The 27876-nt window shown below is 43.2% G+C and overlaps 1 protein-coding gene across 3 annotated transcripts in view; it reads left to right on the top strand.

Moving 5' to 3' along the window:
* The window catches only part of ME3 (malic enzyme 3), a 193403-nt gene that overhangs the window by 65552 nt on the left and 99975 nt on the right, over window positions 1-27876 (top strand). For all 3 annotated transcript variants that reach the window (XM_086678527.1, XM_086678526.1, XM_086678528.1), the window contains one exon: window positions 26183-26316. In XM_086678527.1, coding sequence (XP_086534653.1) covers window positions 26183-26316 — 134 coding nt within the window. The remainder of the gene's footprint in view (window positions 1-26182; window positions 26317-27876) is intronic.

The raw sequence follows: 27876 nt of genomic DNA, 5'->3' as shown, positions 1-27876 counted from the left end.
CTCTGATCACCTTGCTCTCACACTCTCCACAACCTCTCTTTGGAAACCTCTCCACTCTGACATCACCAACCCTCCCTCCCCGCAGATGATTTCCGCATGGTGCATGTAAGAGCACTGCACCTCCACGTGGCCGTGCCTCTCTCCCTCTTGTTCCAGCAGCTGAGGGGGCCTCCTCTGTTCAGGACCAGTCCCTCCACCTGGGCTCTGGCTCCCATCCTCTCCCTTCCTGAGCAACCCCTCCCATTAGCATTTCAACATGCTCAAGCCTCTCCACCTTAAGCCACTTGCCTTGGGTAGCCAAACTTTTGGAGAGTTGTGTGTGTTTGCTGTTTGTTTTCTCGCCTCCTGCTCTCTCTTCCAACTACCCAGTCTTTCTGGAGCAGACCTTCACTGGCTTACAGGGGACCTCCTCTTTGCTGAATCCAGCAGACAGTTTTCAGTCCTCATGTTACCTGACCTTTCAGAGAAATTCAGCAGTGTTGACGACTTCCTCCTTCCTTCCAGAAATGCTCCTCTTTGGCCATCTTGTGACAACCCAATTTCTCGTTCCCCTTCTGCCTCTCAGTTTCTCAGACTCCCTCCTTCCTTCCAGAAATGCTCCTCTTTGGCCATCTTGTGACAACCCAATTTCTCGTTCCCCTTCTGCCTCTCAGTTTCTGTCCCTTCTCACCTTCCTCTAGCACTTTATCCTCCTTTATCCAGCTTTCACATGCTGAAGTGTCTTCAGGCTCCTGCCTAGGCTCTTCCGCATTCTAAAGTCTCTCCACGGAGTCTCAATTACCACCTGTTTGCCTCAGGTTCATTCTCTAGCCCTCTCTCTACGACCCAGATTTACAGATGCCCAGTTGCCCACTTGACATCTACAGGTGGCTGTCTCACAGGCTATCAGGCTCAGGGGGTACAAAGTGCAATTTGAGATGTGCTCCTTTCCTTCCATCCCCTCCCCACAAGTATCCTGGTCCTCACTCTTTGGCATCCCACTTCAGGGACACCGTCACAGTCATCTACTCAGTTCTGTTGGCAATTATCCTTGACCCCTGCCTCTCACTCAACCCCAAATCTTGTCCATCACCAGCTCCTGTGCATCTCTTTCCTCCAGACATCTCATCCTTCCAGCTCTCTCCATCGGCACCCCACCATTCTAGTCCAACCTGCCATTACATTTTACCTAGATTATTGCAGGGATCTTCCAAGTTATTAACACATTCTTAGTCCCCTCCAAAAATCCTCACTGTAGCCAAAGTGATCATTTGCGAAAAAACTGCAAAGTGAATTATGTCTCTTCTCTTTCAAACCTTTCTGGGTTTTCCCATTGCCCTGTGGCTGAAAACAAGTCCTTAGCAAAGTCACCCACCTGCTGCACCATCTTGGTTCGGCCTGTGTTCATTCCTCTTTCAGAGTCTTTGAACATGCTGTTTCTTCTCCACTTAGTGTGTTTGTCTTTTCTCTGCTCAACTCTGCCTTGGCGCCTGGCCTGATTAACTCTTTATTTATCTTTCATATCTCATCTTAAATGTTGCTTCCTTAGGGATGGCTCTCCCGATCACCTCCTCCCTCCAAAGGAAACCACATCAGGGATCCTGGTTCCTCCCTTGCTGTCATAGCATCCTCTGCATCTGCTCTGTAGTAGTTCTGTGTGTGTGTGTGTTCTTTTTTTTTAATTTAATTTTTTATTTTTTTAAATTTACATCCAAATTAGTTATCATATAGCGCAACAATGATTTCAGGAGTAGATTCCTTAGTGCCCCTTATCCATTTAGCCCATCCCCCCTCCCACAACCCCTCCAGCAACCTTCTGTTTGTTCTCCATATTTAAGAGTATCTTATGTTTTGTCCCCCTCCCTGTTTTTATATTATTTTTGCTTCCCTTCCCTTGTGTTCATCTGTTCTGTGTCTTAAAGTCCTCATATGAGTGAAGTCATATGATATTTGCCTTTCTCTGACTAATTTCACTTAGTGTAATACCCTCCAGTTCTATCCACGTAGTTGCAAATGGCAAGATTTCATTCTTTTTTATTGCCGAGTAATACTCCATTGTATATATATATACCACATCATCTTTATCCATTCATCTGTCAATGGACATTTTGGCTCTTTCCATACTTTGGCTATTGTTGATAGTGCAGCTATAAACATGGGGGTGCATGAGTCCCTTCGAAACAGCACACCTATATCCCTTGGATAAATGCCTAGTAGTGCAATTGCTGGGTTGTAGGGTAGTTCTATTTTTAGTTTTTTGAGGAATCTCCATACTATTTTCCAGAGTGACTGCACCAGCTTGCATTTTCACCAACAATGCAAAAGAGATCCTCTTTCTCCGCATGCTCTGTAGTATTTCTTATCATGAAAGGATTCCTTAGATAATCATTTATTTATTGTCTTCCCTGATGGCACATGAGCTTCTCTTTTTCACAGCTGTATCCCCAGCCTAGCACACTGCCTTGTGCACTCAACAAATTTTTGTCAAATGAATGTTGTTGACTTGTTTTGTAACTTTGTTTGAATGAGTGACAAATCACTTTGTCTTGTATCTTCTGTGTTAATTTCCCCTACTGGAACATAAGATTCAGGCTTTTTCATCTCTCTTTAAACCTGTATCTAGAATTGTGCATGTCATACAGTATGTGCTGAATGAATGAATGAATGAATGAATGAATGACAACTAGTTTGTGTGAGAAGACTGGGCCAGATGCTGGACATCTCAACAGAGACAGCAATGAGAAAAGTATTCTAAGGTCCTTATCTGTAAGCCTTGGGTTATCTGGTTTGCATTAACTTTCAGCCATAAAAATACTTTGGAGATTTGTTCCTTATAAAAAGCCAGCCTCTGATCCTGGTTTCTCACCAAGGTTTAATTGTCCCAAAAGCCCAGATACTTAACTTGAAGCTTCTGTTCTGTCCTTTTTTTTTTTTTTTTTTTTTTTTATAACAGAGAAATCCCTTTGTTTTAAACTGAATAGAAACAACTTGGCTTTGGTCTTCTCCATAGGCATGGAAGCTGATGTTCTCTTTCTATTATAAATCTACCCAGTGCCAGGACTCTCATTAGGATTTTCCACTAAGGACAAAGAGAGATCTTGCTATGACAGTGTATGATGATGAGTACTATCATTGTGCTTTTGTGCTATGCAGTCTTCATACTTTAAGGCAGTAACGTTAATAAAGAATTATATTAAATAGCAGTATTTTTCCTTCTTGTCATTGCTGCTCATTTAAAAAGCTGTATCTTTACTGGGGTGCCTGGCTCAGTTGGTTAAGCGTCTGGCTCTTGGTTTTGGCTCAAGTCATGATCTCGCAGTTTTGTGAGTTTGTGCCCTGCATCAGGCTCTGCCGCTGGTGGCATGGAACCTGCTTGGGATTCTCTGTCCCCCTCTCTCTCTGCCCCTCCCCTCTCACTCTGTCTCTCTCAGAATAAATAAATAAACTTCAAAAAAAAAAAAAAGATGTACCTTTACTAATAAGTCAGCATCCACCCACCCATCCTCCTTAATTAAGCAATTGTCCTAAATGAATCTCTATTGAGATAATTTCCAAGGACAATACCCTCACCTTTCCTCCTGAATCTGTGTGTTATGGATTAGAACTTATGCAGATGAAAGAAAAGCCCAGACTCTCTGTAATCAACATTTAATGGTACAGGCCTAGGACTTGAATTTCTAGCCAGCAACCCAGGCACTCCTGATGTACAGTGAACTTAGAGACTCAGAGTCCTTAATTATAAGTGTAAGTCCTTCAACCTTTCATCCTTCAGTGCACTTTTGTGATTGGCAGACAGACATAGAAGGTTCCTCTGCAGAGGAACCAGCATATACACAAACAGAAGCATGAAAATGCCCAGTTTGCTAGGAATGATCTAGTTTGCTGTATTGAAGGCTACCCATGGAGGCTGGCAAGAGATGAAGCTAGAAATGACACACAGCTTATGAAAAGCCTTGTAGGCTTTAATAAAGATGTTTTAGGTTAGGAAGTGAAATTATCTAATTTGGTTTTTGGAAAATGTCTGGCAGAAGTTCTAAAAGGTATATTCCAGGGGCAGGACAATGACAGCTTGGGTGAGAGTAGGGAAGACCAGAGTCCAGCTGTTGAAGAACCATCGGTTTATTAGAGACCAGGGAGCCACTGAAGAGATCAAGAGGATGAGAATGAGGCACTTGGACAAGAGAGGAAAAATTAGAAACATTTAGGAGATAAAACTCCATCTGAATTTAGCAATGACTGCATATATGGGTTGGGTTGTAAGGAATACAGGATGCCTCTGGAGTTTCTCCTGGGCTAATGGACTTTCTCTGGAGTTCCGTTGTTGAGGAGAGAGTGCAGGATGGAGTTCTGGCAAGAAAGATGAGTTTGGTTTGGAGCATGTGGTGTTTGACAGGCCTATGAGACATGTAGGTGGTGATGCCCAGGGAGCAGATGGATATACACGTCTGGAATTTAAATGATTCTGGGGACATGATGCAAAGCATTGCCCTTGCTTGCCACCAGTTTATCACCCAAAGCGCTGTATTTAACGTAACGATAGCTGGCATTTGGTTTAGTAAGTCCTTACTAAATATCAGACACCCTGTTGCACAGGACACATTATGAAATAGGTACTGTTACCATCCCCGATTTAAAGGGGAGGAACTTGAAACTTTTAGGTAATGTACCTAGGCCATGTATCTTGTAAGGGTCAGAGCTGGGATTCAAGCAGCTGTCTAAGTCCACCCCTGGTAATCACTATCCTGTGTTACATTGTTTCTCAACTGTTCCAGCCACACCTGCAGTTAAACAGGCACTTTACATCACAAACCAGCGCCCATAGATACACACTACCCTGTGTGCACCACTCACACAGGCAATTAAATAAACAGTGAGCCAAACAGTACTCACCCTCACTAAACTGATGCAACCCTATATTTTCTATTCAAATCCATCATTTTTTAAAACGTCGGTTGTTCCCAGGGTGCCTGGGTGTCGGTTTAGTGTCCAACTTCGTCTCAGGTCATGATCTCATGGTCCATGGGTTCAGCCCTGCGTTGGGCTCTGTGCTGACAAATCAGAGCCTGGAGCCTACTTTAGATTCTGTCTACCTCTCTCTCTGCCCCTCCCCTACTCATGCTCTCTCTCCAGCTCTCAAAAATGAATAAACATTAAAAAAACATTTTTTTAATGTCAGTTTTTCCCTAGTAAATTGATTTCACAGCCAGAGTCTGAGTCTTACAAACACTGCTCTATTTTGCTCTCCTGGGAGAGCATTTCATTTCTATTCCCAGTCCTTGTCATTCCCTGCACCTTTGAAGAAAGAACACTGAAATGGTGCTGCATGTGTCCTACTTTTGTCTCCAGAGAAGGTATTAAAGGTAAAAGCTTGGGAACACTCACTTGCATAGACTGCTTGAGCCTCGTCTTTAACGTGGCTGACCGAGGTCATTGTAGAATGTGCAAAATCACAGCAAAGAATGCAGTGCAAAGCAGTGTGAGCAAAATAGTGATTGCCAGTATGAGCTTCAGTGGCACACAGGCCTGGGTTCGTATTCCAGCTCTATACCTTATTAACCGTATAATTTGGGGCAGATACTTTACTTCAGAGGGTATTGTAGAAGGATAAAATTGAAATAGTGTGCTGATTCTTTCAACAGCTACACAAGCCTAGCCCTTAGTAGACTAACTTACAAAATGAATATTCATCTGTAAATGCAAATTAAAATTTCCAGGATATTTAGTAATGACCCAATCATTTAATGATCAGCAAGCTATTAGTAAGTCATTTAAAGGAGGCTTTATTTTATTTATTTTTTTAAATGTTTATTTAATTTGAGAGAAAGAGAGAGAGCAGGGGAGGGGTGGAGAGAGGGAATCCCAAGCAAGCTCTGCACTGTCAGCACAGAGCCCAATGTGGGACTTGAACTCATGAAACTGTGAGAGCCGAAACAAGAGTCAGACACTTAACCCACTGAGCCACCCAGGGGCCCCTAAATGAGACTTTGAATATTGATTTTACTTAACACAGGATGAAGTAGGTCTTAGAAGAGCCTGGTGGCTAAATGTCACTAAATGTAGCCCTGGGCACAGAGTTGTTTATTTCAGGACATTTGGAGGGGAGGTTACCCTGTGAGTTTTCCTTCAGAGTAGACAGTGTCACTCCAGAACAGCTGTGTTACATGTGCAGGAATCCCAGTGCCCTTATAGGAAATCATCAGTGGAAAGAGCTGTTTGATTAAATACAAGCCTATACTGAAACTTATAGGTCCCAGAGCTGATAATGTTTATGAAATGAGAACTCTTCTAGAAGACTTTGAAATTAATGAGGTGAAAAAGTTAGATTCTGTCTCATGAGGGAAGAAAGAACCAGTTCAATGTCGATTAGCGAAGCAAAGTACTGGGTACGAATAAACTCACAGGCTTACGGTTCTACATTTCCTTTCTCTTTCTTTTAATATAAATCTAATTTAAAAATGGAAATACAGTTCAGAAAGCATTCCTGGTACTTGAACTTTTAACTTTCAGTCCAGTCCCCTTTGACTTTCTCTCATTAATTTTAGATTTCCATCAGGTTGTCACTACTAGTTAAAATTTATCAGGGACATACTCTTAACCCCCAGGTAAATGGTGTCCCAAATGTGAGTACCAAGGAAGATAAATACACTGGACTGAGGATAGAGGTAAGAGAGGGCACAATAAACAGGATGAGAAATTCTTTTTTTCTAATGCTTATTTATTTATTTTTGAGAGAGAGAGAGAGAGAGAGAGTGAGCAGGGGAGGGGCAGAGAGAGAGGGAGACAGAATCCCAAGTAGGCTCCGTGCCATCAGTGCAGAGCCCGATGTGGGGCTTGAACCTACAAACCATGAGATCATGACCTGAGCCAAAACCAAGAGTTGGATGCTTAACCAACTGAGCACCCACGGGCCCCTTGGATGAGAAATTCTAAGGACACTCTAGGCTGCTGTACCTCTCAGGAGCATGATATCCATGAAGTCTTGCATTCTTTGCCATGCTCAGCATCTAGTAAGGACCGGACACAGCTCTGTTTACTGAGTGCCTCAACGAGCTGGGCACACCATGCAGGGGGTTCCGTTAGTCCTCACAGCAGTCTTTGGAAATGGGTATTGCTATCTTCATTCCATAGATGAGGAAACTGAGGATCAGAGAGGTTAAGAAAGCTGTCCAGGATCACACAGCTGTTGGGGACAGAGCCACAGTTTGAATACAGGGCCAGTGACTTCGAAGCCTGATCTCCCTTCTCCATGGCCTCTCATGGGCAAGTCTGTACCTGAACTCTAGCAAAAAACACCACCAGTGTTATTTTGCTGAGCACCCCAGCCTGCCAGGCACTAGATTAGTCTGCATAATTCCAAATTAATTCCAAAATATAAAATGGTGTAAAGGACACTGGTTTGAATGAATAGATCACTAAACTGAAATCCCATGGAGGCAGAGGACATATATATTTGGTCCCTCACTGTATATCGGATGCCTAGTATGTGGCTGATCCTCAAAGCATACTTGTTAAATGAATGATTATGTAAAAAATTAATGAACCAACAATTTTAAATGGAATTCAAAGTTCAAGTCCCATTTCTGCAAATTGCTGGGGCTTCGATTTTAGGGAAATCATTTCATTGTCTTAGCCTTAACGTTAACCATCTGCAAGATGGGCATAACACTTTCATAGCCTGCCTTATAGGGGACTGGTCTTTACTGTACCTTGGGACAGCCTGTGGCTGTTTAGAAACTCCTCATCCAGGCGTCCATCCCAAGAATTCTGACTTGATGGGTATGGGTTGTGATCTGGGCATTTAAAGCTCTCTAGGTGGTTCTAAGGGGTAGCACAGTTTGGAACCACTGTCATAGGGATATTCTTTTTGTTTGGGGGGATTGTCAAACACAGCAAAGGAAATAAAACTGCTTTGTAAAATCCAAAGATGCAGTTAAATATAAACAGTTGTTAAAAGTCAGTGCAGAATGACTCTGGGCCTAGAACTCCTGCTGCCTAATGACAGAGGAGACGGGTTACTCTGATCTCCTCTGTGCCACATCAGTCATCTGTCTCCAGGACAAATGACCTCCTTCCTGGTTCATCTGATCAGTGGGCAGAGTTGAGGCTGAGGCCCAGGAGGAGGAGGATTTGGTTGCCCTCAGGGCTCGAACAGGTTAACAGTGACCTGCTGGACTGTTGCCCTGTTGGATGAACTTGCCTTGGGCAGGTTCACGTGCAGTACTGGCTGTCCCACCCACTCATCCGCACGCACTAGGCATATGTGTACAATGCCTATTCAGAGACCCTCCCAAATGCGCCTGTTTGTTTGATTTTTCCTGGTCATGGTTCACTTTTTGACCCAATCCTCCCAGGCTGGGCCTGTCAAAGAGCTCTTGTATTGTTGGAGGAAGGAAGCGGTCCTCCCTTGTCCTCAGCCGGTCCCCTGTTCGTCACCTTCCTCTGCTGCTACTCTGTTGAGGGTCAGCTGAGTAAGAGGGCCATCAGTGTGCCAAGAACAATATTATTTAAATTTTAAATAATGGTCTCTTGGGAAGAAAGGGTCATGAGGCATTCAAACTGCCACAGAGAGGTGAGAGGGAAGATGGCGGCGTAGGAGGACACTGGGCTCACCGCGCGTCCTGCTGATCACTTAGATTCCACCTACACCTGCCTAAATAACCCAGAAAACCACCAGAGGATTACCAGAACGGAGTCGCCGGAGCCAAGCGCAGACGAGAGGCCCACGGAAGAGGGTAGGAAGGGCGGCGAGGTGGTGCGCGCTCCACGGACTGGCGGGAGGGAGCCGGGGCGGAGGGGCGGCTCGCCGGCCAAGCAGAGCCCCCGAGTCTGGCTTGCAAAAAGCGGAGGGGCCTGACGGACTGTGTTCCGACAGCAAGCGCGACTTAGCGTCTGGGAGGTCATAAGTTAACAGCTCTGCTCAGAAAGCGGGAAGGCTGGAGGACAAAGGGAAGGAGAGCTGCTGAGCCCCTGGACGGCAGAGCTCAGTTTGGTGGGGAACAAAGGCGCTCGCCAGCGCCATCTCCCCCGCCCATCCCCCAGCCAAAATCCCAAAGAGAACCAGTTCCTGCCAGGGAACTTGCTCGCTCCGCGCAAACACCCAACTCTGCGCTTCTGCGGAGCCAAACCTCCGGCAGCGGATCTGACTCCCTCCCGCTGCCACAGGGCCCCTCCTGAAGTGGATCACCTAAGGAGAAGCAAGCTAAGCCTGCCCCTCCTGCCCCTGTGCACCCTGCCTACCCACCCCAGCTAAGACGCCAGATCCCCAGCATCACAAGCCTGGCAGCTTGCAAGTAGCCCAGACGGGCCACGCCACCCCACAGTGAATCCCGCCCCTAGGAGTGGGGAAGAGAAGGCACACACCAGTCTGACTGTGGCCCCAGCGGTGGGCTGGGGGCAGACATCAGGTCTGACTGCGGCTCCGCCCACCAACTCCAGTTATACACCACAGCACAGGGGAAGTGCCCTGCAGGTCCTCACCACGCCAGGGACTATCCAAAATGACCAAGCGGAAGAATTCCCCTCAGAAGAATCTCCAGGAAATAACAACAGCTAATGAGCTGATCAAAAAGGATTTAAATAATATAACAGAAAGTGAATTTAGAATAATAGTCATAAAATTAATCGCTGGGCTTGAAAACAGTATAGCTGACAGCAGAGAATCTCTTGCTACAGAGATCAAGGGACTAAGGAACAGTCACGACGAGCTGAAAAACGCTTTAAACGAAATGCATAACAAAATGGAAACCACCATGGCTCGGATTGAAGAGGCAGAGGAGAGAATAGGTGAACTAGAAGATAAAGTTATGGAAAAAGAGGAAGCTGAGAAAAAGAGAGATAAAAAAATCCAGGAGTATGAGGGGAAAATTAGAGAACTAAGTGATACACTAAAAAGAAATAATATACGCATAATCGGTATCCCAGAGGAGGAAGAGAGAGGGAAAGGTGCTGAAGGGGTACTTGAAGAAATAATAGCTGAGAACTTCCCTGAAGTGGGGAAGGAAAAAGGCATTGAAATCCAAGAGGCACAGAGAACTCCCTTCAGACGTAACTTGAATCGATGTTCTGCACGACATATCATAGTGAAACTGGCAAAATACAAGGATAAAGAGAAAATTCTGAAAGCAGCAAGGGGTAAACGTGCCCTCACATATAAAGGGAGACCTATAAGACTCGTGACTGATCTCTCTTTTGAAACTTGGCAGGCCAGAAAGAATTGGCACGAGATTTTCAGTGTGCTAGACAGAAAAAATATGCAGCCGAGAATCCTTTATCCAGCCAGTCTGTCATTTAGAATAGAAGGAGAGATAAAGGTCTTCCCAAACAAACAAAAACTCAAGGAATTTGTCACCACTAAACCAGCCCTACAAGAGATCCTAAGGGGGACCCTGTGAGACAAAGTACCAGAGACATCACTACAAGCATAAAACATACAGACATCACAATGACTCTAAACCCATACCTTTCTATAATAACACTGAATGTAAATGGATTAAATGCGCCAACCAAAAGACATAGGGTATCAGAATGGATAAAAAAACAAGACCCATCTATTTGCTGTCTACAAGAGACTCATTTTAGACCTGAGGACACCTTTAGATTGAGAGTGAGGGGATGGAGATCTATTTATCATGCTACTGGAAGCCAAAAGAAAGCTGGAGTAGCCATCCTTATATCAGACAAACTAGACTTTAAATTAAAGGCTGTAACAAGAGATGAAGAAGGACATTATATAATAGTGACAGGGTCTATCCATCAGGAAGAGCTAACAATTATAAATGTCTATGCGCCGAATACCGGAGCGCCCAAATATATAAAACAATTACTCATAAACATAAGCAACCTTATTGAGAAGAATGTGGTCATTGCAGGGGACTTTAACACCCCACTTACAGAAATGGATAGATCATCTAGACACACGGTCAATAAAGAAACAAGGGCCCTGAATGAGACATTGGATCAGATGGACTTGACAGATATATTTAGAACTCTGCATCCCAAAGCAACAGAATATACTTTCTTCTCGAGTGCACATGGAACATTCTCCAAGATAGATCATATACTGGGTCACAAAACAGCCCTTCATAAGTTTACAAGAATTGAAATCATACCATGCATACTTTCAGACCACAATGCTATGAAGCTTGAAATCAACCACAGAAAAAAGTCTGGAAAACCTCCAAAAGCATGGAGGTTAAAGAACACCCTACTAACGAATGAGTGGGTCAACCAGGCAATTAGAGAAGAAATTAAAAAATATATGGAAACAAACGAAAATGAAAATACAACAATCCAAACGCTTTGGGACGCAGCGAAGGCAGTCCTGAGAGGAAAATACATTGCAATCCAGGCCTATCTCCAGAAACAAGAAAAATCCCAAATACAAAATCTAACAGTACACCTAAAGGAAATAGAAGCAGAACAGCAAAGGCAGCCTAAACCCAGCAGAAGAAAAGAAATAATAAAGATCAGAGCAGAAATAAACAATATAGAATCTAAAAAAACTGTAGAGCAGATCAATGAAACCAAGAGTTGGTTTTTTGAAAAAATAAACAAAATTGACAAACCTCTAGCCAGGCTTCTCAAAAAGAAAAGGGAGATGACCCAAATAGATAAAATCATGAAAGAAAATGGAATTATTACAACCAATCCCTCAGAGATACAAACAATTATCAGGGAATACTATGAAAAATTATATGCCAACAAATTGGACAACCTGGAAGAAATGGACAAATTCCTGAACACCCACACTCTTCCAAAACTCAATCAGGAGGAAATAGAAAGCTTGAACAGACCCATCACCAGCGAAGAAATTGAATCGGTTATCAAAAATCTCCCAACAAATAAGAGTCCAGGACCAGATGGCTTCCCAGGGGAGTTCTACCAGACGTTTAAAGCAGAGATAATACCTATCCTTCTCAAGCTATTCCAAGAAATAGAAAGGGAAGGAAAACTTCCAGACTCATTCTATGAAGCCAGTATTACGTTGATTCCTAAACCAGACAGAGACCCAGTAAAAAAAGAGAACTACAGGCCAATATCCCTGATGAATATGGATGCAAAAATTCTCAATAAGATACTAGCAAATCGAATTCAACGGCATATAAAAAGAATTATTCACCATGATCAAGTGGGATTCATTCCTGGGATGCAGGGCTGGTTCAACATTCGCAAATCAATCAACGTGATACATCACATTAACAAAAAAAAAGAGAAAAACCATATGATCCTGTCAATCGATGCAGAAAAGGCCTTTGACAAAATCCAGCACCCTTTCTTAATAAAAACTCTTGAGAAAGTCGGGATAGAAGGAACATACTTAAAGATCATAAAAGCCATTTATGAAAAGCCCACAGCTAACATCATCCTCAACGGGGAAAAACTGAGAGCTTTTTCCCTGAGATCAGGAACACGACAGGGATGCCCACTCTCACCACTGTTGTTTAACATAGTGCTGGAAGTTCTAGCATCAGCAATCAGACAACAAAAGGAAATCAAAGGCGTCAAAATTGGCAAAGATGAAGTCAAGCTTTCGCTCTTTGCAGATGACATGATATTATACATGGAAAATCCGATAGACTCCACCAAAAGTCTGCTAGAACTGATACATGAATTCAGCAAAGTTGCAGGATACAAAATCAATGTACAGAAATCAGTTGCATTCTTATACACCAACAATGAAGCAACAGAAAGACAAATAAAGAAACGGATCCCATTCACAATTGCACCAAGAAGCATAAAATACCTAGGAATAAATCTAACCAAAGATGTAAAGGATCTGTATGCTGAAAACTATAGAAAGCTTATGAAGGTAATTGAAGAAGATTTAAAGAAATGGAAAGACATTCCCTGCTCATGGATTGGAAGAATAAATATTGTCAAAATGTCAATACTACCCAAAGCTATCTACACATTCAATGCAATCCCAATCAAAATTGCACCAGCATTCTTCTCGAAACTAGAACAAGCAATCCTAAAATTCATATGGAACCACAAAAGGCCCCGAATAGCCAAAGTAATTTTGAAGAAGAAGACCAAAGCAGGAGGCATCACAATCCCAGACTTTAGCCTCTACTACAAAGCTGTCATCATCAAGACAGCATGGTATTGGCAGAAAAACAGACACATAGACCAATGGAATAGAATAGAAACCCCAGAACTAGACCCACAAACGTATGGCCAACTCATCTTTGACAAAGCAGGAAAGAACATCCAATGGAAAAAAGACAGTCTCTTTAACAAATGGTGCTGGGAGAACTGGACAGCAACATGCAGAAGGTTGACACTAGACCACTTTCTCACACCATTCACAAAAATAAACTCAAAATGGATAAAGGGCCTGAATGTGAGACAGGAAACCATCAAAACCTTAGAGGAGAAAGCAGGAAAAGACCTCTCTGACCTCAGCCGTAGCAATCTCTTACTCGACACATCCCCAAAGGCAAGGGAATTAAAAGCAAAAGTGAATTACTGGGACCTTATGAAGATAAAAAGCTTCTGCACAGCAAAGGAAACAACCAACAAAACTAAAAGGCAACCAACGGAATGGGAAAAGATATTTGCAAATGACATATCGGACAAAGGGCTAGTATCCAAAATCTATAAAGAGCTCACCAAACTCCACACCCGAAAAGCAAATAACCCAGTGAAGAAATGGGCAGAAAACATGAATAGACACTTCTCTAAAGAAGACATCCGGATGGCCAACAGGCACATGAAAAGATGTTCAGCGTCGCTCCTTATCAGGGAAATACAAATCAAAACCACACTCAGGTATCACCTCACTCCAGTCAGAGTGGCCAAAATGAAAAAATCAGGAGACTATAGATGCTGGAGAGGATGTGGAGAAACGGGAACCCTCTTGCACTGTTGGTGGGAATGCAAATTGGTGCAGCCGCTCTGGAAAGCAGTGTGGAGGTTCCTCAGAAAATTAAAAATAGACCTACCCTATGACCCAGCAATAGCACTGCTAGGAATTTATCCAAGGGACACAGGAGTACTGATGCATAGGGGCACTTGTACCCCAATGTTCATAGCAGCACTCTCAACAATAGCCAAATTATGGAAAGAGCCTAAATGTCCATCAACTGATGAATGGATAAAAAAATTGTGGTTTATATACACAATGGAGTACTACGTGGCAATGAGAAAAAATGAAATATGGCCTTTTGTAGCAACGTGGATGGAACTGGAGAGTGTGATGCTAAGTGAAATAAGCCATACAGAGAAAGACAGATACCATATGGTTTCACTCTTATGTGGATCCTGAGAAACTTAAGAGAAACCCATGGGGGAGGGGAACAAAAAAAAAAAAGAAAGAGGTTAGAGTGGGAGAGAGCCAAAGCATAAGAGACTGTTGAGAACTGAGAACAAACTAAGGGTTGATGGGGGGTGGGAGGGAGGAGAGGGTGGGTGATGGGTACTGAGGAGGGCACCTTTTGGGATGAGCACTGGGTGTTGTATGGAAACCAATTTGACAATAAATTTCATATATAAAAAAAAAAAAAAAAAAAAAAACTGCCACAGAGAATTTTGCCAAGAGAATGATTCATAAGCCTTCCAACTATCTGCCCCTCTCCCCTTGTTCAGTTAGGACAAAATCCTAAAGTTGCCAAGTATTTCAGGAGCAGATTCTTCCATTTCCCTTGCATGTTGGTCCTTATCCAACAACTCCTCAAAAACCAGTCTTCTGATGGCAAGACAATTGAAATGGCCATTATTCTCACATGCTTTTGAATAGCATGTATTAGCCACGTGCCCTCAGCATGTCATTGACCTGTCAGAGCCTCAATCTCTTTTATACCTGGTGATATAACACCTGCCCAATCTAGGACCAGATGCCATGAAGCATCTGAGACCATTCCAGAAATAATAAAGCAGTAGAAATATGCAAGGCATGCTGGACCAAAAGGGCACACAGCTCATATAGTCCTAATCCCTGCCCTCAAGGAACTTACTGCCTTGAAGGGAAAAGAGACAAGAAAGGAAATAAATGCCATCCAGGGCAATTGCTAAGTAGCTTCTAGTCCTGAATCCAGAGGAATTTGAAACAACAACAGTCCCAGTCTTTTTTTGTTTTTTTTTTTTTTTTTTAGCCTTTCTGACACTTTTTTGAATTAATGAAATCTCAACATCCATGTTCTCATTTGACTGACACAGTCACCCAGTGAAGGCAGCAGACTCAGAGAGGTGAAGTAAGTTCCCTGGAGTCCCACAGCCTGAAAGTGGAGGAACTGATGTAGGCCCTTGGCCTGAAGCTCCCTTCCCACTCCCCCACACTGGCTGCATGAGCACAGCACCTCTGTGTCGGGGGCCTTATGCCATGGAAGGAAAATGGGATTGTATTTCTCAGTAGAACAGGAACTTTTCCGTACATTTGCAACCCACAGCACCAAAGCCCAGTCTTGGAGCCCAAAACTGGGTTAAGGTTAGCTCTGGGCATAATGAGCAGCATATCCTCCACTTTCGGGAATTTACAGTCTGTTTCTGGATCTGTGATTTTGCACTGATCCCAGAAGTGTGTCTGGGGGGAAGGCCATTCTCAGGTCTGTGTCTGTGAAGACTTCCTGATGCCTGTGTTTCTAAGACCCCCAAATATCCATCCCAGGAATGTGCTCAGGGGCTCTTCACAAACCTGGGATTCAGTGAGAGAATGGCAGCCTCAGTCACCCCATTTCCTACCTATAGCAGTCCATGTCACCCTAACTTATAAAAATCCCAAACGGATAGAGTCATGAAGTACTATGCAAAAGGAGGAGGAAACGCCTTCCAGTCCTCTAGCAGCTAATCAGCTTCAACTGTACCTTTTGGGAGCTGGTGGCACACAGCTCTGTCCCAGCTGCTGCAGTGAACGGACGGAGGAAGTGGGTTATGGCATATGCAGTCCGCTTCAAGCGTGATGTAATGATGGTGGAATGGAATCCCTTTATACGTGAGTCTGCTGTCCTTCTTCCATAGTTATTCTGGTCAGAGGAAACACGGCTGCATGTGTGTCACGAGCTGAGTACATGATTGCACGGGTACAAGCGCATCTGCTTGCAGACGGGCTGACTGGCCCAGTGCTGACACAGAGGTCCACTCAGCAGTAGCTGAACTGTTAAGGTCACTGGCTCTATTTGGAGAAGCAGAATAATTTCATCTCCCCTGAAATAAAAGCCAGCTCGATCCACAACCTGTTGAACCTGTTAACTCTCAGGAGCACTTGCCTTGCTTCAAGAGTGTGAATACTGGAAACATACGGACCTGGGTTCTACTCCTGCTTCTTCCATTAACTCACTGTGTGACCTTGGGCAAATTAACTTACCCCTCTGGCCTCAGTCTCCTAGTCCATAAATGGGGATACTAATCATACGATTGTTAACCCAGGGTTGCTGTGATGATTGGAGATGACAGGTAGAAAGTGCCTGTCTCAGTGCCTGACACAGCCCAGCAGGTGCTCAATAAAAGCTAATGGTTGCTGCTGTTACTGATGATGACACTGCTGTGCTGTAGCCACTCGTGAGCTGCTTTGAAGTGTCTGCTTTTTACCACCCTGAGTTTATTACCTAGTAATTAATGCTGAAGAAACCAAACAAAAAATACATTTCATTGCTAAACTGTATGACAATGACTCTGAGGGAAGGGTGAGAGATGTGTGAAATGGGGTGTCAGGGACAGCCTCCTGGAGGAGGGGCCCTGGACTGTGGATTGGGAAATGGAGGAGGGAAGCTGTCAAAGCATAGCGGGCAGGATACAGATGTGAGTCAGTGCATGGCAGCAGAAAGAGTGTGCCCGTCGGGGCGTGGGGAGGATACACAGAGCAGCCAAGGCAGGAGCCTTGTACAGCCTTGGATGGGCAGTTACATTCGATGTGGTGACATCACTCCAGCCCCTACTCCTCCAGCCCCTTCTGCCAGACTAGCTCCTGACCACCCTTTAGGGCTTATCTCCAGCATCTGCCAGTGAGGTCTTGTGTGCACCCTGTCCCATGGACACAATAGTAATGATAATAGGGAACAGCTAGCACTCACGGAGCACCTCCTATGTGCCAGGACCTGTGCTGAGCATTTTACAGGCATTATTTCATTGAATCCCACAACAGGTGAAAGAGATCAGGGCATGGCTTGCTCAGGGCAGAGTCCCAGAATCTCCATTATATGTTAATCCATGTGACTTCTCTAATAGACTCAGGATGGCAGCAACCAACACCTCTTTCCTTTTCGAACTCCCCAGTGTCTAGCGTGGTAGGCCTGGCACAAAGTAGGAACTCATAAATGCATGTGGAATGAATGAGAAGAAATTGTCAAGTGTCCAGCAAGGCTCTGGATCCAGAGGCACCAGGCAGGTCACCAAGTGCGTTGGGGAGGCCTGCCCTCAGAGAAGCTAAGTCACAAGGCACCGAGCACTGGGAAGCTTGGATCTCTGAACAGCAGGAGGCTGGGTCAGGGGCACAGCCTGAGGGGTTTGCTGCCCCTGAGCCCTGCCATTTGATGATGGGATCTATTCAGACATCTTCTCTCTGAAGTCAGAAAGTTTTGTCCTGAGAACTTAGGCTATGCTGAGCCCATAGGCAGAGTTCAGTAGCTGGGTTAGAGATCATTCGGAGAAGATGATAAACTAAGTAAAGTTGGGGGTGACAGTTAAAAGATTAACACTGGTACAACTAGGCACTGACCAATCAAAACAGTCCCAGGCCTTTAGTTCTAGAATAGGGTCTTGAGGCCACGCACTCTGCCAGACATTAACTCCTCGGTCATTGGATCTTGGCGAGGTCCAGAGATGCCCTGAAAGAAGCCAGAGCTGGGAGGTACACTTGGCTGAGGGAGTGGTCAGAGCAGTGGCTCTGTAACAGTAAAAACATTATAAGAGTAGTAACTGTAGGTCCCTACTCATGTGGGCTGAATACCACAAGGGTATGAGGTTGAACTATAACGAAGAGAGTCAGCCATTTTTCAAAAGCCACTTGTTATATTTTGAGGGATTTGTTACAATTAGATAATACAATGCATAACTCTTATTTAACCAGGCACACGGAGACTATAATTTCTCAACGTGGTAAAAATGAATAAGGTCCCCACTGTGAACTCCTCCATGTTGTACAAGCCCTACTTTTACCTCAGGATTTCTGGTATACCTTATGGGAATTATATGACTTTTTGACATACAGATCAAGAGTCTTGAGTGTCAATTAGCAAATTTTATTTATTTTTTAGAGAAATATAAATTCAAATACTTCTCTGCTATGTGCTAGTGAATCATCTTGCGCTAATCCTATTTTGGAGGCCATCATACAGCTAACGTGCCTGAATTTCTGCTTTACAAACTTGTAAATCTGAAGTTGCCTTCACATTAGCTTCAGGATGAAAAGAAGCTTCTAGAAGTGTTTTTTTTAATCCCTGAAATTACCAGTTGCTAAACAGTCATAATTTTTCCCTCAAATACAAAAGAAGTTGGTGGCAATCAGCCAAGAGAAACACTTAGCCTTGTAGAGAGAAGAGGACTATTATTAAAAGCCACAGCGGTCATTAGCAAAGATGATGTCATAATTTAATGCCTGGGCCTCCCTGGGATCGCCGGGGCCAAGAAGAGACGATCGCAGTCTTTACCAAGCCAGTGAACAGTCTCCTGCCTAATGGTGTTTGGTGGAAGTGCTCAGTGTCCAGGGTGGGCGGTTTCCTGCAAAATGATCGGGGACCTCAGTGTTGCACCAGCTTGCAAAGCCGGTGGCCAGCACAGGGGATTTATGAACTGGTGACTTTGGGCTTTGATGAAGAAAAAGTGTGGAATTTTATGTGTGAACAGTACTTTGAGAATTCTTTGTGAGTCATACTTTCAAACACAGTGGAGCCTATCTTAGGATAGAACTTTCTTACACCTCCAGCACATCGGAGAGGGGGGAACAACTCTTTAGGATTTTCACTAAGCTGAGATGTCTTTATTGCTTTTTAAAAACACTGGAGGAGCCCAATATTCATGGTTTTAGAGGTTACAAAACAAAAACAAAGAGAAAATTGAGAGTAACCAAGGAGTCTTTTATTCACTTCTTTATTTTTCTTTGTTTCTTTCCACTTCTCTGCCACCACCTGTATCCCAACTCACATTTTCTGAGGCCTGTCCACCAAGGCCCTGGTAGGGAAATATGGTAATGGCAACGCATGAAGCCTGTGATCACATCTTGGTTCTGTCACTTGCCGCTAGTCAATGAAATCATGAAGAAATGATTGGCACCAAATGTGCTCACTGATTGTAAGATGCATCCTGGTTAAGAAGCAATGAAATACAGGCCACAGCTGGGCAACTTCCAGAGCATGATATAACCTCTCTTGGTTAGCCATCTCCTCTAGAAAGGTTGTAGAACCTCATCTAGTAGAGGTTGTAAAACCTCCGCAGAGTGTGGTTGTAAGGATAAGGTAAGATTGGGTATTTATGAGACCCCCTTTCTTGGAGCTGATGATGGCAACAATCCTAACGTGTGGACGATCAGCATGCGGGCTTGCATCTCCGTCATTACTGAACTCTCTCTAACAGAGCTTGTAATAATCGTAGTAGAGGAGGTATTTTTCAGCTGGCAGGGCAATGCGGGGAGTTCTGGTGTTCAGGGGCTCTGGGGGCAGCTAGACTGCCCTGGGAACAATCTAGCTCTCGCTTACCACGCACAGCCTTCCCCACTTGTGGGAGGAACATTGCGATACCTGGGGCTCATTGTGGATGCAGGGCTTAACCAGAGTTGCTCCAGGTGCCATCAGCCTCGGATACGATGGCGGCCACACTGACAGAATAAGCAATTAACTAATTAATTAATTAAAAACTGCTCTCAGCCCCCTACAAAACCCCCGTGGAGAGTCTGCTCCCTTCCTTGTTGATGTCCTCCACCCGTGGCAGCCACTCAGGAGCTCGCTACTGTCGTCACTCCCAGGACCCTTCATGAGAAAGCCAGGAGCTTCTAGGCTGTGCCGCCCGAGCTCTACACAGAAAAGGTCTTCTTCACACCGTGGGTGGCACTCTATCATGTTGGGATAAAGGTAGGGCAGCTGTGGTCCCCTTGTCTCCCAGTGTCCCTTAGAGAACAGTCCCTGAACTTCGGCCAGCAGACGCTGTCTCCAAAGGGCTTAACAGGCCAGGGAGCAGATTCCGTGACGTCCCACTTGTTCCCCATCTCCCTGCCCGCGCCCAAACCAGAAAAAGCTTGTTTGTGAAAGACTCTGGTAAGAGAATGAAAAGACCAGCCACATACTCAGAGACATAGTTATAAAATACATGTCTGATACAAGATTTGGATCCAAAACACACAAAAGAATTCTTTTAAGACAGCTTTTTGAGTTATAATTCACCCATGTAAAGTGTACATCTTAATGGTTTAGGGTATGTTATTAATTCTTTTTTAAAGTTGTGGTAAAGTATAACAAAATTTGCCATTTTAACCATTCTTAAGTGTACAATTAAGTGGCATCAAGTGTATTCACAAAGTTGTCCAACCGTCACCACTGTCCATTTCCAAAGTTTTTCATCATATCCCAAACAGAAATTCTGTAACCCTTAAGCAATAACTTACCCCCTCAGCCCTTAGTAATCTTAATCTACGCTGTCTCTGTGAATTTGCCTATTTTGACATTTCATGTAAGTGGAATCCTGTATTTGTCCTTCCATACCTCGCTTATTTCATTTAGCATGTCATTTTCAGGGTTCACCCATGTAGCAGCCTGTATCAGAACTTCATTCCTTTTTACACTTGACTAAATCTTCATTGTTCCTGTATACATTTTGTTTATCTCCTCATACATTGGGTTGATTCCACCTTTCAGCTATTGTGAATAATGCTGCATTGGATGTTGGTGTACAAGTGTCTATTCAAGTCCTTGTTTTCCACTCCTTTGGGTATATATCTGGGTGTGAGTTGCTGGGGTCATCTGGTAATTCTATGTTTAGCTTTGAGGAACTGCTAAACTATTTTTCCATAGAGGCTGCAACACTTTCCATTCGTACCAGCAGTGTATGAGGGTTTTAATTTTTCCACAGCCTCATCAACACTTGTCATTTACTGTTGTTATTACAGCCATCCTAGTGGGTATGAAATGGTATTTCATTGTAGTTTTGATTTGTATTTTCCTAATGATTAATGATGCTGACCGTTTTTCATGTGTTATTGGCCATTTATGTATCTTCTTTGGAGCAATGTATATTCAAGTTATTTATTTGCCCATTTTTCAATTGGGTTGTTTTTTGTTGGTTCTGTTATAGCAATTATTTATAGATTCTAGATATTAAATGCCTTATGTTATTTCCAAATATTTCTCCCATTCTCTAAGTTGTCTTTTCACTTTCTTAATAGTGTCCTTTTTGCACAAAAGTTTTCAAATGAAGTCTATTTACTTAATTTTTCCTTTGTTACTGGTGCTTTTAGTATCACATCGAAGAACTCATAGCTATATCCAAGGTCATGAAGGTTTACCCCTGTGTTTTCTTCCAAGAGTTTTATGATTTTAGCTCTTATACTTAGGTTATTGATCCACTTTTTGTTAATTTTTGTATTGAGTATGAGGTAGGGATCCAACTTTATTCTTTTGCATGTGGAAATCCAGTTATCCCAGCACATCTCTTTAAGAGACTGTTCTTTCCCCCATTGAATGGACTCAGCATTCTTGTCAAAAAGCAATTTGCCGTAAATGTATGAGTTTATTTCTGAACTCTTGATTCTATTCTGTTGATCTATTTATCTATCCTTAGGCTAGTACCCTGTTTTGATTATTGTAGCTTTGTGTTACATTTTAAAATCTTCTTTTTTAAAAATGGTTTTTGGGGGCACCGGGGTGGCTCAGTCAGTTAAGCATTCAACTCTTGATTTCTGCTCAGATTATGACTTCATGGTTCATAAGTACAGAGCCCCGGGTCAGGCTCTGTACTGACACTACGGGGCCTGCTTGGGATTGTCTCTCTCCTCTCTTTGCCCCTCCCCCATCCATGCACACACACTCTCTCTCTCTCTCTCTTTCAAAATAAATAAATAAATAAATAAATAAATAAATAAATAAACAAACAAACAAACAAACAAACTTAAAATAATGGTTTTGTTTCCTGTCTCACATATAAGTCCTTCATCCATTTTGAGTTTATTTTTGTGAATGGTGTAAGAAAGTGGTCTAGTTTCATTCTTCTGCATGTTGTTGTCCAGCAATTTCTTACTTGACACATCTCCAAAGACAAGGGAATTAAAAGCAAAAATGAACTATTGGGACCTCACGAAGATAAAAAGTTTCTACACAGCAAAGGAAACAATCAACAAAACTAAAAGGCAGCCGATGGAATGGGAAAAGATATTTGCACATAACATATCAGATAAAGGGCTAGTATCCAGAACCTATAAAGAACTCACCAAACTCAATACCCAAAAAACAAATAATCCAGTGAAAAAATGGGAGAAGACATGAATAGATACTTCTCTAAAGAAGACATCCAGATGGCCAACAAGCACATGAAAAGATGCTCAACATCACTCCTCATCAGGGAAATACAAATCAAAACCACATTGAGATATCACCTCATACCAGTTAGAGTGGCTAAAATGAACAAATCAGGAGACTATAGATGGTGGAGAGGATGTGGAGAAACAGGAACCCTCTTGCACTGTTGGTGGGAATGCAAACTGGCACAGCCACTCTGGAAAAGAGCATGGAGGTTCCTAAAAAAATTAAAAACAGATCTACCCTATTACCCAGCAATAGCACACTGCTAGGAATTTACCCAAGGGATAACAGGAGTGCTGATGCATAGGGGCACTTGTACCCCAATGTTTATAGCAGCACTTTCAACAATAGCCAAATTATGGAAAGAGCCTAAATGTCCATCAACTGATGAATGGATAAAGAAGTTGTGGTTTACATATGGAATACTAGTTGGCAATGAGAAAGTATGAAATGTGGCCATTTGTAGCAATGTGGATGGAACTGGAGAGTGTTATGCTAAGTGAAATAAGCCATACAGAGAAAGACAGATACCATATGTTTTCACTCTTCTGTGAATCCTGAGAAACTTAACAGAAGACCATGGGGGGAGGGGAAGGGGAAAAAAAAAAAGGTTAGAGAGGGAAAGAGCCAAACCATAAGAGACTCTTAAAAACTGAGAATCAACTGAGGGTTGATGGGGGGTGGGAGGGAGGGGAGGGTGGGTGATGGATATTGAGGAGGGCACCTGTTGGGATGAGCACTGGGTATGGAAATCGATGTGACAATAAATTTCATATTAAAAATTAAATAATGGTTTTGTTTGTCCAGGGCCCCTTGCTATTGCATATGAATTTGAGGATTGACTTTTCTATTTCTGCAAAAGAGGCCATTTGAGTTTTGATATGGGTTACATTGAAACGTAGATCAAAGAATTGTCCAAACTTAACATTAAGGAAAACAAGCAAAAAAATGGGCAAAAATCTGAGCAGATACCTCACCAAAAAAGGTACACAGATGGAAAATAAGCATATGAAAAAATGCTCACCATTAATATGTCAATAGAGAGTTACAGATTAAAACTACAATAATATGCCATTACAGTTCTATTACAATGACTACAATTTTAAAAACTGGCAGTACCAAATGCTAGAAAGGATGTGGAGCAATAGAAACTCCATTGCTGCGGTGGGAATGCAAAATAGCACAGCCACTTTAGAAAACGGTTTGGCAGTTTGTGTAAAAAGCTAAACATAGCCTTACCATATGATCTAGCACTTGCACTCCTACGTATTTACTCAATTGATTTGAAAACTTATGTCTGCACAAAAACCTGCACATGAATATTTATAGCAACTTTATTTATATTCACCAAAAACTGGAAGCAACCAAGATGAATAGATAAACGGAGAAACTAGGGGACTACCAGACCATGGAATGTCCTCCCATGATGAGAAGAAATGAGTTAGGAAGCCGCAGAAATAGATGGATGAACCTTATGTGCTTCTGGCTAAGTGAAATTAGCCAATCTGGAAAGGCTACATACTGTGTGATTCCAGTTGTATGACATTCTGGGAAAGATAAAACTACAGACAGCCAAAAAATCAGTAGTTGCCAGAGGTCCAGGGGGAGGAAGGGAGGGATGAATAGGTAAAGCACATGGGATATTTAGAGCTGTGAGACTATTTTGCATGATGCCATAATGTTGGATTCAAGACCTTATGCATTTGTCAAAACTCCTACAACTTTACAGTATAAAGAATGGATCTTAATGTATCCAGATTTTTTTTCCAAATCATTTAATAGGCTACTGGATCAAATGCACACTGTAACATGAGAATACAACTGTGTTATATCATACATAAATGTATGATACAACCTCAGTGAAGGAGTGGAAGGAAAAGTGCTGACCTAAGTAGCTGTGGAAATAAGTGAAGTTTGGAAGACTAAAGGCAAAAGGAACAGCTTATAAGCACTATAATCTAGTGTATTAAGTTGTTTCCCATGGTGGCATGGGTTAACAATTTTGATACCAAATGTGTATACTGGAATTGAGTAATTAAGTACATGGGTGGCAGGTGGTGGGAGCTTAGTCTCTCACTGGTGCAGTAAGAATTTACAGATTAGCAAAGTGATGAGGCTAGAATGATCCATGCAGTAATGGATTAGAGATATTACTATGAAGTTATGTTTAGCTTAATATAGATTCATTTCCTTGCTCTTTCAGCTGAGAGGGACTAGAAACAATAAAACCCCAGTAGTAAGTAGCACATGTATTGAGTAGTGGTTTCCAATGCCATGTTTCAAAGAAGGAATTAGGTTTCCTTGAATCAATGGCTGATTCTAGGACCGGAGCAGGCTATAACATAAAAGGTGATCCTAGATCATCTTGTGCCAGAAAGTAAGAAGTAGATGAAAGAAAGAGAGAGAGAAAGAGATGGAGGGAGGGAGGCAGGAAGAAAGTGAGAGAAAGAGAAGAAAAGAAAAAGAAAGAAGGAAGGAAGGAAGAGAGAGAAAGAGAAAGAGAGGAGGGAAGGAAGAGAAAGAGGGAGTGAGGAGGAAGGAATTAGGGGAATATGTCAAAGGGACACAGGAGCCATCTGAAAGAGTTCCTAATGGCCAAAGCTGGAACAATTTGAGCAACAAAATAAATACTGGATTATAACCCAAAGTATAAAATAAGTACCCATGAGTCCATTCTAATATAAATAAATGATTGAATAAATAAATGGGGAGAAGAGACAAATCTTGCATGCAGAAGATGCCAAAAAAAGAGTCACTTTACGGTGGAGAACCCTGACAAGCACTACCCAGCCAGGTGATCAGGGTCGCTATCAAGGTTGATATCAACAGTGATAAATCGTGTTGACAGTATGTATCTTGATCTGATGTGTAAAATGGCACTTTGTGTCTTCCTTCTAAAAACCCATAATCCCAGTAGAGTCATGAAAAAAACATCAGACATATTCCATAGAAGGGTATTGTATAAAATATATGACCAGTACTCCTCAAAACTCTCAGTCATCAAAAACAAGGAAGGTCTGATAAACTGTCAGACAGAGGAGCCTAAGGAGACATGATCACTAGATGTAGTGTGGGATCCTGCAAAAAGAACAACAGAAAGGGCCATAGGTAAAAACTAAGGAAGGCTATGGGGCACCTGTGGCTCAGTTGGTTGAGCGCCTGAGTCTTGATTCCAACTCAGGTCATGATCCGAGGGTTGTGGGATTGAGCCCTGCGTCAGCCTCCACGTTGAGCATGGTGCCTACTTAAGATGCTCTCTCTGCCCCACCTCCCGCCCCTCTTCCCTGCTCATTTGCTCTCTAAAACAAACAAAACCTCAAGGAAGCCTGAATAAACTATGGCATTTGCTTCATAATAATGTGTCACTATAGGTTCTTTAGCTCTAACAAATGTACTGAAGTGATAGACGATATTAATAATAGAAATTGGCTGAGGGGATATATGGGAACTCTCTGTACTGCCTTCTCATTTTTTCTGTAAATCCAAAATTGTTCTAAAAAATAAACACATTTAAAAAAAAAAAAAAACTAACCAAAAAAACTGACCACATAGATATTTTCCTCATTCTTCCGGGAGGAATCTGAAACTCAGAAGAATCCAAGTACTTGGCACAAGATTGCCCGTCATTTAAATGGCAGAGGTGGGATTCAAATGCAGGGCCCACTGTTGAATCAGTGACTTTTGCCTGTCTGTGGATGGAACCTTTCTGTTCTGTAGTTTTACACATATCCCTTCATGTGTGTGTGTTTCTTTCTTGTTCCTCCCAGGGGATGGCCTTTACACTTGAAGAAAGGCTGCAGCTTGGAATCCACGGCCTGATTCCCCCCTGCTTCCTGAGCCAGGACGTCCAGCTTCTCCGGATCATGAGATACTACGAGCGGCAGCAGAGCGACCTGGACAAGTCAGTGCCTAGATTTGCTCCCTCTACTCGAGCCACAGGCTGAGCTGTTTCTTGTGGCCCATACAAGGTTCTCTTGGTTCTCTGCAGCAGGGAAAGGCTGAGAGCCCTGAGACATCCCAGACCCAGCCCTGTCTTCCACAGGATGGTGGTCTCCCTGAGGGACAGAGCTTGTTATGACAGAGGCACTGTAGACATGTCTTGGGAGAACTGGGAAGGGCGACTGACGTCCAACCAGTGGAATCTGGTTGGGCCTCTGGGAAGTGATGGTATCTGAGTCAGCCAGAGAAGCACTGATGGGACTTCAGCAGATGGCACTGGGGTTCATGGAAGGCATTTCACTCAACAGGGAGAAGGGGAGCAAGGGGGAGAAGGGTGGTACATGGCCCAGGTTCATACGGTAAGGGGAATGTGTGGGAGAAGAGGGGAAGTGCACAATGACACCTCCGAAGGGACCTCAGATGTCATATGTTAGAGCCGTTAATAACCCTGCCTCCCCTCTGGGTTCTCCCAGTGGGGATACTACACGAAGAGCCAAATGAGGGATCACAGGGTCAGCTTTGTCAGTTTTTACTAAAGAAGGTGGTGACCTCCCACGTCACATGGCTGTGAATTGGTACAGCCAGGATTTGAACACAGTTCGCTCCAGAGTCTGCTCTTAATTGCTCTGCTGTGCCATAGCTAAGAGGCATTAGAGCTCAGTGGCTATAAGACTAGACTCTAGTATTAGACTGACTTCAAATCCTCACTCTATCACTTAACAGCAAAACTTACTCAGCCCCTCTGGTTCATTGCTCATCTGTACCATACCAGTGGTATCTAACTCATAGGGTTATGATAAGGCTTAAATGCATTAGTATTTGTAATGTGCTCAGAATAGTTACATAGTAACTGTAACTTACAACAATAGGCACTGTGCAAAAGCGTGCAAAAATAAATACGGCGCCTTGCTGGGCTCCGGCAGAAATTTGGGGAGAAGATAAGAGACACCCCCATATATCTGTAGAGCTTAATGGCCAAGACTTTGGGTCATTGATGGTGTGGCTGTCCCCCTCAGCAGGATGTCAGATCCTGCACCTGTCTTCCCATGCTTCCCCCATAGAGTCCATGTTTCCTAAATTGTAGTGAATAATGAAAGCTCTGCTTCCCCCCTTCCCTCTATTCCGGAACAGGTAAACTCTATGGGTATCACTCCCATTAGCTCCAAGGCCATACTGCAGCCCAGGTCAAATATTCTTTCCTTCTTGTTTATGCCACTCAGTAGTCTAACTATGTCACCCTGAAGACCAAACCGGAAAGTACAAGATTAATCCAACCAACAGCATTACACATGCTCTAACTTTGAACAATCTGAACTTCCCCCGTTTGTTAAATTCACAAAGAATTAAAGTCTAATGTGAAATCCTTTTTCCTAAGAATTAAAAGTCCTAAATCCTTCCCTGTCCCCAGTTTTTTTCAGCTAGATAGACTTTACTCATATGCCTGGGAAGACATGCCAGGCTCAGGGAGCAGGGGACGTGCCTGATACTGGCTGCTCTACAGGGCTTGCTCCTGATGGTCTGT

This window comes from Puma concolor, chromosome D1, assembly GCF_028749965.1.
Source record: "Puma concolor isolate L17-30 chromosome D1, mPumCon1.1.hap2, whole genome shotgun sequence".
In the NCBI taxonomy this organism is placed as follows: domain Eukaryota; kingdom Metazoa; phylum Chordata; class Mammalia; order Carnivora; family Felidae; genus Puma; species Puma concolor.
This window is presented reverse-complemented; position numbering and strand designations above follow the sequence as displayed.